We start from the raw sequence: 11,538 nt of genomic DNA, 5'->3' as shown, positions 1-11,538 counted from the left end.
TGTTTTACTTTCACTGGCCATGGACAGATTTGCATGTCCTGTACATTATGGTCCATCTCTCTTTTCCTGTCTTGGTTTGTCTCTCTCTCTCTGTCTGTGTCTCTGTCTGTGTCTCTGTCTGTCTGTGTCTCTGTCTCTGTCTCTCTCTCTCTCTCACACACACCACAAACACACAAAAAACATGTTACAGTTTGAAAGTTTGAGTAGTGAGTACCTCATCGATTTCACACAGAGTGACGTTTTCAACACTGGGGTATTTTAGAAGCTCCCGCACCACTCCTCCATCTCCCCCTCCAATCACCAACACCTGAAAACAACCATAATAATTATCATGCTACAAACAATAGCTGGCCGCCCAGGCCCAGGTCGGTCTAGACCACACAGATATTAATAGCGGAAACCTGCTGTCGCCACTTCATGAGCTACTCTTTTTCATTTGGCAGCAAGGGATCTTTTATATGCACCATCCCACAGACAGAATAACACATACCACGGCCTTTGATATACCAGTCATGGTGCACTGGCTGGAGAAAAAAATAGCCCAAATGGGTATGCTGGCAGGGATCGATCCCAGACTGACCATGCATCAAGCGAGCATTGTACCACTGAGCTATGTCCTACCCCCTGTAATGAACAGGGTCATGTGACTGGTGATTGTGTTGATCAGTATATTTCTTGTCTTAAAACTGACAAGCCATGGTTTAGTCTTGAATGTAGAACATTGTATACTAGATACACTGACTCCGTGTATAAATTTATCTATGTGAGCTCGCGCAAAACGAGTAATTTCGCCCATAATTTTATGACTTTTTTTAATGTAAACTGAAGCAAATGGACCTTTTAATATTTCATCATAAATCTTCTTCAGCATAGATGTAAACATGACACTCAATGGATATTACAGAGCCCCCCCCCCCCCCACCCCCGACACACACACACCAAAGCAAGATATAAAACTTTTACAAAAAGCTAAAATTAGCACAATTTTCTTTGTTACCGTAACTAGTTATTTGCCAAATTTTAATGTGTTTGGTTAAACCGTGTATTATTTTTTATTATTATGCAAATGTGTTACCAGTCTGCCGAAACTGTCCACATTCGAGCACAGAACAGAAATGTTAGAAACTATTAGGCCTATAATGTTGCCACATAATAACATATACATATAAATGGTGTTTATGATTGATAAAGGGTTACAAATTGATAAAGCACATAACACTTGTTGGAAAAAAATGCAATCAGTTGAATGGATCCACCAAGGTGGTTTGATCCTGCGACGTAAGCACCCAAGGTGAGCATTCAAATGACTGAGCTAAATCCCGCCCTGCACTGACAGTAACTGCCATAGGTGTGATCAGTATGAACTGGCATAGGTGTGATCAGTATGAACTGCCATAGGTGTGATCAGTATGAACTGCCATAGGTGTGATCAGTATGACCTGGCATAGGTGTGATCAGTATGAACTGGCATAGGTCGGGGGCTTTATCGATTTTGTAGTTTTTGCCACTGGATAAACATTATTACCAATGAAAATATTACTTGTCCAACACTAAACAAATAAATTCATAGTATTCAGTTGCTACACACTGGGGTTTTCGGGGCAGGGTACCACATCTGGGGGTCAGAAAGAAAAGATGAAAATGACACTTTTAAAGTAAAAATAGAAAAAGACAAGTTTGGTTAAGTTACAAACTTGTAATACATTTGGATAACGTTACAAGAGAGTGAAACAAGAGTCTGTGAAGTTGAAACGGTGAAATACCGTTAAAAATAAGACTAAAAATCGACTCCATAACTGTTACTTCTCAGGTGCACATGCGTTTTTAAATATATAAAACATGCATTTTGTGGTATTAGAAACGCCATGATGACCAAAAAAACTTTGGTTGTACAGAAATGGATATGCTAAACAATAAAATACAAGACTGTAAAGTTTGAATTCAATGATCATAAACAGCTCTAATAGTAAAAAATATGCCTTAGTGTTGAAAAACTAGGGTATGTCCCTTTAAAAAGACACTTTTAAACTTAAAAAACAGATTTTTCTTTTAGAGGTTTTTTATTTTTGCTTTCTGCGAGGGCCGGCCCTGTATTCAAACTTAAATAATAAAATTACTATAAAACACTTACAGGTTCTTTTGCACAGAGAAGATAACCTGTAGAACCCCCTATAAAGCTGGGGGTATTTCCCAGCGCATATGCATCACTTGGAAAGACCATCTTAGAGGTGGTAACCATATCTTTAATTGTAGGCAGGTCAAACCACAAAGTCAGTCCTGAAAAATGAGATACGAGTTTGCTGCCAGTGTAAGGTGTTTTAGACTAACTAATATTTTTGTAATGACTAAAATTAGTTTAAATTACTAGCCTTGGTTGGTACAGGGTTTGCAACCCGGTACTGGCTCCAACCCAGAGTAATTAGTTCTTAAGGGCTCAATGGGTAGGTGTAAGGCCACTACACCCTCTTCTCTCTCACTAACCACTAACCAACTAACAACTAACCCACTATTCTGGACAGACAGCTCAGACAGCTGATGTGTGTGCCCAGGACAGCGTGCTTGAACCTTAATTGGACACAAGCACAAAAATAAATTGAAATGAAAATGTAAAAGATAAATTTCCATATTAAATAATTTTTTCTTGTTTAGAATATCAGTGTCTATATACGAATGTTTCTGACTATCATACTATTTGCTAAGTAAGGAGTTGATCAAATCTTATTTTACTTATAATAAGTTATTAATAAAATAATATGTTTTTGTATGTATGAAATTAGTCAGTTTGGGCTACTGAAAACTTTAAGACAATCACAAACACATTGAATAAAATAATGGAGACTGATATTCTAAATAAGACGATGTATTTAACATGTAATTTTGGCAGTTAGAAAGGCTCTGTTGGGTAGAAACAAGTTACAATTTCAACAAACTCAGGACAATCTTCTTAAGCAAATCATTAAAGATGCAATCTTAAAGTAGCACAGTGATGGAAATGAGCAGAACATTTCACTAGTTCATCGGACAAGTACATCTACTAATCTACTTGTCCACCTATAATTTCATTTGTCCAAAGAAATTATTTGTTTTATTCAAGTGCAAGGACAATGTTCTTGATTGGTCATTGAACATTTTTATTTGTCCACTGGATAACCACCAAGGTATATTTTGCTTGTCCGAGCAGTTTTCACTTGTCAGGACAAACGGACAAGTGTTTATTTTGAACGCTGTAGCATAATCGTAGCTTCTTGCCAAATTATTTATTAACTTTTTCTTTGAAATGTAAAAAATATACCTTCAAAATACAAAATATGCACTATCCCACAAGATAATACCTTCAACCTTCAAATATACCTTCTACCATATGCCCATAAAAAGATTAAAACAAAATAATTTAATTTATCTACCAGTATAGAAAGGAAAGGAAATGCTTTATTTAACGACACACTCAACACATTTTATTTACGGTTATATGGCGTCAGACATATGGTTAAGGACCACACAGATATTGAGAGAGGAAACCCACTGTCGCTACGTCATGGGCTACTTTTTAGATTAGCAGCAAGGTGTAATTTATATGCACTATCCCACATACAAGATAACACATACCACGGCCTTTGATATACCAGTCGTGGTGCACTGGCTGGAACGAGAAATAGCCCAATGGGCCCACCGACGGGGATCGATCCCAGACCGACCTCGCATCGTTCTGCCCCACCAGTATAGAATTAAAAATATATATATTTTTAGAATTATTAGAAGATGACCTAAAGGAAAAATTATCAGTTAATAATGTTTAAGAATTAATGTATAGTCATCTGAGGACACCTCATAACATGGTCAAAACATATTATTAAAAATGTATGCCCCCCCCCCACCTAAAAACAATTAAAAAAAATTAAATGAGGTATAAAATACATTGAATATCGGGGAAAAAACCCTAGTTTAATATCAACCTTGACAACAGACCACTCCATTTGGTTTCAAACCATCTCTTAATTTTTCATAAAATGGCAACCGGAAAAGGTCTACTGCTGGGCCTACAAATAAAAGAAACAAAAATAAAACACAAGAGCAACAACACTATTTTTCAAATGTACAAAATATTGTATAGTAGACTGTGGATGTGGTTTCAGATCATGATTCAACCTTCACATTTAAAAATGTCTGTCCGTCGGTTGTCTATCAATGTTTTTTCTTCTCCTAGTTTTGATTGGATTATTTTGAAATCACAGTGATCCTCTGGGGCATTCTCCACAAGCTAATAGAGAGAATGTTTAGGAAATTTTGAAGTTTTATTAATTTATTTTTTAATTTAAATAATTGGATATTTCTGAAACAGGGTACTATGATTTTCTGGGGAGTCATCAAAAATTGTGAAATTGTGAAATTTTTATTTTAGTGGGCCAATTAGGCTATTTCTTATTCCAGCAAATGCTTCACAACTGGTGCAACAAAGTATTCGCCAAAAGTAAATGATGATACAGACTTTGAAGATGATGGATGGGATTGCTTATTGAGTAAAACTAATTAATTAATTAAGTACTGTACATTTTATTTTGCTGTGTAATTAGACTCACTAAGATATTCCCTAAAATATTACACTACTACAAGTGTGTTACGTCAGTTATTTTCATACAATTTGATGTTGAAAAATGTAGGTTCAAAATTATATATAAAATGTTTGTCATTGGAAACTTGGGTCAGTGATGATATTTTCTGATTGTAAAGCTGGATGCATGAGTTAAAGGCATTTCTTTTATTAATTTTTGCAATGGCAACAACCTCAGGACAATCTCTATATGCTGGCCTCACGCGAGGTCCAAATCATAGAGCGAACTCACTTCTCTCTCAAACTTTAGAGAGGGCGAAGTTTTTAACAACAGGGAGACTTGAATTTTTAATCCAAAAAATTAAATACGCAAAAACAAGTTATCTTTTACAATCTGTATTTTATTAGAAATCTGCAAGGACAGGTTTGCCTGTATTATTTTATAATTTCGACATCTGTTTTGTATGTTGAATTTATTCATTATGTAAAAGTCTACGTAAAACTAGTTTTTTTTAATTACTCCCCACATTTTTTTCACGTTGAGGTCTGCTACTTCGCCCGGTCGTGTGAGCCCTGTACAAGGCTGATGACTTAAAGGCTAAGACCCTAGTTTCAGCACGTAAAAATAGACACTAAGTTTAGTTCGTCTACAAACCTGCAACACACATTTGGATATGTTTATAACAGAGAGAAGCTAAAGTCTGTGATGTTTAAACAGGGAGAGCTTGTCTCATTAACCATTACTTCTTAGATGAATGATTGTTTTTTAAAAACTAGGGTAATATGTTGGGTATGTTGCTTCAATCACTACACTACAGAAGATGGTTTGATGTAATCCAATTTATCTGAACGTACCTACAGGGTCGGATGAATCTGTTATGATGACGTCAAACTTGCCAACATGTTTGCCGAGATATTCAGACGCATCTTGAATGTGGACAGTGACGCTGGGGTCACTGAACCAGCCTGACATGCTTGGAATGAACTGCTTACTCACTTCAATAACTTTCTAAAAAACCCACCAAAAAAACATTTACTGCTCTGGGCCCATATATATAGTAAAACCATCGTAGGGTGTGACGTCACTACAGCACACACCATAGTGACGTCATAGCTTACGATAATTTTACGATTTCGTAGGCTAAGATTGCTTCGAAAATATGGGCCCTGGTCTCCAGGGCTTGTACTGGGAATAATTTAGTTTCAGCACAATTTTGAGATAACATGCAGAGTACTACTTCTTTCAAAAATATTACAAAATGGCTAATTTAAACATTTTATAATCCTAATCAGAGGTGTCGGAAGCAAATTAATACTGGGGAGGCGAATGTCGACCCAAACAAAGCAAGGGAGTGCTGGGGGGGGGGGGGGTTCAGGTTCAGGGGCCCCCCCCCCCCCCTTGGAAATATTTTGAATTCTAGATGCCATTTCCTGCATTCTTCTGCATTTAAGAAACATTTTTGGTAGGTATCTTATACACATTTTTGTAGCAAAAGTACTGGTAAAAAGGGGTGTGATCACGTCCCAATACCAAACTCACACCCCCAAAAATTATAGATTTAGTTTTTGTCCAAATATTGGGGTGGTGGTTGCCGCACCAGCCGCCCTAGTTCTGACACCTCTGCTAATGTTAAATGTTATAGCCACTATTTGCAGGCTGAACCCTGGATTTAATTGTTAGTACTTTGGCCAATATGGTCAGAACATCAGTACCGGTAAGCCAAATGCCACTTCCATTAAGACAGGATTTACGGTAGCTCAGTCTGTACAGCACTCTTCTGAGGTGCTCAAGTCATAGAATATCGACCCATTATATCCGATTGGTTTTTCACCCCTTGATTTAACCAATGCCCAAAAGCCATAGTATGTGCTGTCCTGACATTTTCTAAAATAGCAGGCCAAAAGAAATATGCCCCGATAAGAAAGAAAAAAACAATGGCCTGCTGGAAATAAGAAGGTACATGTACATGGTACAGGGTTGGTTTGGGACAGTGTGTGGGGAAAGTCAGGATCTCCGAGATGTATTTTAGAGCATTATGGAATTAAAATGTAACAGAATCGTGAACTAAATAAACAGCATATTAGCAGGGATTTATCCAGCTTCTTTTCACCAGGGTCCCATGTCTGACAGTACTGGGGAAATTACAGCCTGAGTAAATTGTTTTGTAAATTATACTGAAATACTTTTCTTTTTTTTGTTAAATAAATTTATTAGAGCAGATGTAATTAAATATATATATATATATGTCGCTGTGACCTACTTTTAATGGGTGTATCATTTACCTCACCAGTACTCTTGTTATGTTTTACTTTCACTGGCCATGGACAGATTTGCATGTCCTGTACATTATGGTCCATCTCTCTTTTCCTGTCTTGGTTTGTCTCTCTCTCTCTGTCTGTGTCTCTGTCTGTGTCTCTGTCTGTCTGTGTCTCTGTCTCTGTCTCTCTCTCTCTCTCACACACACCACAAACACACAAAAAACATGTTACAGTTTGAAAGTTTGAGTAGTGAGTACCTCATCGATTTCACACAAGTACATGTAGTGTAACAGGTTCTATTGTCTTTTGTCTGTTCTTCGATATTTGGTTAATTAAAATAAATAAATATTATTAAGTGGCAGGGGGTCTAGTTAGAAGGCTAGTTCGTGCTGTGTCCAAATCTGAGCAGAGTTGTGCGACTGTAATGAGTTGTTTTTTAGGGCAGTTGATGATGTAATAACATTTTTCGTATTTATTTAGTGTTTGGAATATTGGGAATTTTTGTGTGAGTGTAATAAAATATTTTCTTCTGTTCGTTTCTAGCTGTTTGCAGTCCACGAGAAAATGTGCCTCATCTTCCACTGCCTCTTTGCAAAGCTTGCAGAGTCGGTCTTTTCTGAGAATATTGTGATACCTGCCTCTTTCGATTTCGAGGCGGTGTGCACATATTCTAAGTTTAGTTACATGTCTTCTTAGGTTACAATTATTTAATGTTTCGAGGTATAGGGCAAGTTGATATGGTCGTACTATGTGTTGATAATATAACAGTTGTGTTGTAGTTTTTCAGTTACTAGTTTGTTGAGAGTTTTCTTGTTTTTTGGTGTAGTGTCAATAGCTGTTATGTCGATGCAGTTTTTGTTAAGCATGTTTGCTGTGTAGTTGTGAAAGCTGTTTTTGTTATTGTTATCGAGTAGCTTGCTGTATTGAGCTGCATCAAGTAGAAGTGTGCGTTCTTGAGGTAGATTCTGTAGATGTGCCCAGTAGCTTATAATTTTCTGATTTATTTCATTTATTAGTGGGTATCTGCCTAGTTCACTTTTACATGCAATATTGGTTGTGTTTCTTCCTACCTGTAAGTTGAATTTGCAAAATTTTATATGTACTTTTTCGAATGGTTCTGATTCTAAAATGTCTAGTAGTTTATTAGGGTCATGTATTTTCATCTTATTATTTAGTTCAATGCCCCAGATTTCACAGTTATAGAGAAGGATCGGTTTGATTAGGGTGTCGAATAGTTTGTTATATATCTGGGGAGGTGGAGGTGATCCAGAAAAGGATTTTTGAAGTCTGAATAGGGTTTTAAGTCCTTTAGTTGTAAGATCTGTTTTGGTTGTACTTAAGTTTCCATTGGTGTTAATGGTACAGCCCAAATAGATATATGTGTGTGTCTGTTCGATTTGCTCCATGCCGTACTGAAATGCTACATGTTTTGGTTTTCCTTTCTGTATAACCATGGAGTTTGTCTTTTTTAAGTTGACTGATAAGTGCCATTGTTGGCTATATGTGTGGAGTTCGTCTAATGCTTTTTGTAGACCTTGTTGAGTTTCTGATAAAAGTACTAGGTCATCTGCCCATAATAAATGCGACACTCTTTCATTTAGTAGGTGGGGCGAGTGGCAGTCGCTGGAGAATGTCATATCGGCTAAATATATGTTAAACATAGTGGGACTTAAATTATCTCCCTGTTTCACTCCTACTGTAGATGGGAACATGTCAGTTATTTGATTGTTAATTTTGACGGCTAGTTTGGTTTTGCTGTACATAGCTTTTAAGATCTGAAAGAATTTCCCGCCAATACCCAGTCTAAGTAATTTAAGGAGTAAGCTGGTTCTCCAAACAGTGTCGAATGCTTTGTGGAAATCATTGAAACAGAGATAAAGCTTGCTTTTTTTCTGTTCAATGTATTTATTAATCAGTGTTTTTATGATAAAAATGTTATCTGTAGTTCTTCTATTCTCTCTAAAGCCAGCTTGGTTGTCTGCTATTAGGTTTTCTGATTCAATGTGACGTGTTAATCGTTTATTTAATATGGAGGAGAATATTTTCCCTAGACAGCTTGTAATGGTAATTCCCCTATAGTTGTTTGGGTCTTGTTTAGATCCCTTTTTGTGTATTGGTGTGATATAACCAACTGTCCAAGAGGACGATAGTATCCCATACTGGAATACTGTGTTGAATAATTTTGCTATGGGTGATATGACGATTTCATTTCCATATTTTAACATTTCGTTTGTAACTTGGTCTAAGCCACATGTCTTGTTGTTTTTCAGTGATTGTAGGGCTGTTTTAATCTCTTTGATCGTGATACTTTGGTTTAGTACATTGTTATTAGTTTGGGTAGATTCCGTTATCAAAAGTTCATTGAGCAATCTAGCATCAGATTCTATATTCATGGTTGTGTTTTGGGTAGGTTCAGCATTTATATCTCTAAAATGTTCGTGTATTTTCTTTGCCATATTTTCTGGCAGGTTGATACTTTTGCTGGTTCTTTCTGTTAGGTTATTTATTATTTTCCAATAGGCCTGTGGGTTACTGTTGTGTAGGTTTTGGAGTTTGTCATACAACATGTTTTTTTCCGATTGTTTGTGTGCTTTCTTTGCTTTCTTTAGTTGTTTTTTATATTGGATGTATTTTCCCCTAATTCTAGTGTTATTGGGTTCCTTAGATAGTGATTTAACAATTTCGGTAAATTTACTCTTGAGGATTTGAATGTCTATTAGCATTTTTTTAATTTTTAGCTTTTTTGTTTTGTTATTGCAGATGCGAGTTTTGGGACATGATCTAGATGCTGCTCCAATGAGTATGTTGTTGAACTTGTTTACTGCTGTTTCTATATTTGTGTAGGAGTTATTGATGGAGTCATTCATAAAAGTTTGTATTTTGTATTGTGCTTCATCACCTAGGAGACTGTTTATATATGCCATCTTGTTTTTTCAAACAGTTGATATTTTGTATGTATTGGATGAAGTGGAATAGTGTCACTACTGGTATGGGTTATGTTACATTTCAGTATGACAGATAAGGAGCAGTGGATAGATTCTTTTGTTAAGTAAGAGATGTAAAGACGACTACATGTTTCATAGTTCTGTCATCGGTTAGAACATAGTCAACTGCGCTGTTTCCCTGGTAGTTGAAGCATGTGAGTTTTCCTAGATAATCCCCAGGTGTTCGTCCGTTGAGTATTCTGACACCACTTGTTTTACATAGTTCAATTAACTTTTTGCCGTGATTATTGTAAGTTATGTCCTGCGAGTGTTGTTGTCAGTATATGCTATCGGACATGTAATCAGATGGAAAAGGTATGTGATTTGTGGGATCATGTTCTATGTAGTCTACTATAGGTAGGCGAGTATCCCCAGTCCTAGCGTTAAAATCACCCATTATCAAGACCGAGCCCTTTTCGCTGAATGTTGACAGTTCATTTTCGAGTGTTTGGAATTGGCCCTAAAAATATGGGGAGTCTGCTGGTGGTATATATAGACAACATATATACAGATCACGTGACCACCCAAAGTGTGTTTTTGAAAGTCTGAGCCAAAGGCTGTATGCGCTGCTTGTTTGGACTGTGTGTACCTGTTTATGGTATTTTGTTTTGTAGTAGATGGCTATGCCACCCGATCCCCTATTATTAGTGTTAGCTAGTCCATAATAATGTACAGGGCCAGCTCTGGGTTAACACAAGGTTTCGCCAAACTATCAATTAAACTTAAAAAATGACAGAAAGCCAGTTATTTTTGATAAAATTATTTCGCCAACTTAAAATAAGATTTGCCAGTTGTTTTTAAATTTCGCAATTGGCAAATTTGGCAACTGCCAGAGCTAGTCCTGTGTGTATCTATATATACTAAAAGGTGTACTCAGATAAACATGTCTTTAGACATACATAAAAATGGCTCTATATATATGCTCTATATACCAGGTTTGTATCTATTATGTGCTGTCATGAACCTGTATGATCAAACACAACTACTTCTAAACTTCTCTCTTTTCATACACACTATGGTACATAATATTCAAGTACCAGCGGTACTATGAAATGCATATATGTTGTCATATAGATATATACTGAGAAAATCTGTGTTCAGATACACTATTTATCTCCCGTACACATCTCATACACACGTTACTACCATATGTATATATTGCAGGTGTTTACAAATTGATAACCTATATCTGATGTTCAACTAGTCATGTAAAGAAATTCATTCATCATTCACAATCGACATGTAGATATCCCCTACATAAACATGAGAGCGAAACGACCCTGTAAAGAGGGCGTAACTACCCAGTATGAGGACAAAACGACCTGGTATGCAGTGTTCAAGATTAAATATTTTGTCCAGTATCCCAGTTGGATACTAACATTTCAAAATCTGGTATCCCACCTGAGAATTTTTTATTATATGGCATCCCTGTGGGATACTGGGTTCTTGAAGTCTGGTATCCAAAATTAAATTCTGGTTTCCCCGGGATATCGGGATACCGGGATACCGTTAATCACAAACACTGGGTATTGGGACCTGATACCATTTAAATAGGTCAGGGAATTCCCACAGCTCGGTCTGTTTTTTCACTAACTTAGCAGTGTTTCGTATTACGAAATTAGGTTGTCCCTCTGCAAATTTTCACATTTGTTTTCCAATTAAATTGATGTATAAATATACATATAATTAACATTTAATTGACTAAATGTTAAAGAACAGCAGTCTCCGAATGAGTCTGTATGTCGG

At 36.5% G+C, this 11,538-nt stretch overlaps 1 protein-coding gene across 1 annotated transcript in view; it reads right to left on the bottom strand.

Moving 5' to 3' along the window:
* Positions 1-30: 30 nt before the first annotated feature.
* LOC121368405 (spermidine synthase-like) overlaps positions 31-11,538 on the bottom strand; it is a 54,276-nt gene continuing 42,768 nt past the window's right edge. The window contains exons 4-7 of the mRNA XM_041493117.1: positions 5,405-5,558; positions 3,954-4,037; positions 2,132-2,277; positions 31-307 (exon numbers count right to left, since the gene is read on the bottom strand). Of these exons, the coding sequence (XP_041349051.1) occupies positions 185-307; positions 2,132-2,277; positions 3,954-4,037; positions 5,405-5,558 (507 nt within the window). The 3' untranslated portion in view covers positions 31-184. The remainder of the gene's footprint in view (positions 308-2,131; positions 2,278-3,953; positions 4,038-5,404; positions 5,559-11,538) is intronic.

Source organism: Gigantopelta aegis, chromosome 3, assembly GCF_016097555.1.
Source record: "Gigantopelta aegis isolate Gae_Host chromosome 3, Gae_host_genome, whole genome shotgun sequence".
Classification (NCBI taxonomy): Eukaryota; Metazoa; Mollusca; class Gastropoda; order Neomphalida; family Peltospiridae; genus Gigantopelta; species Gigantopelta aegis.
This window is presented reverse-complemented; position numbering and strand designations above follow the sequence as displayed.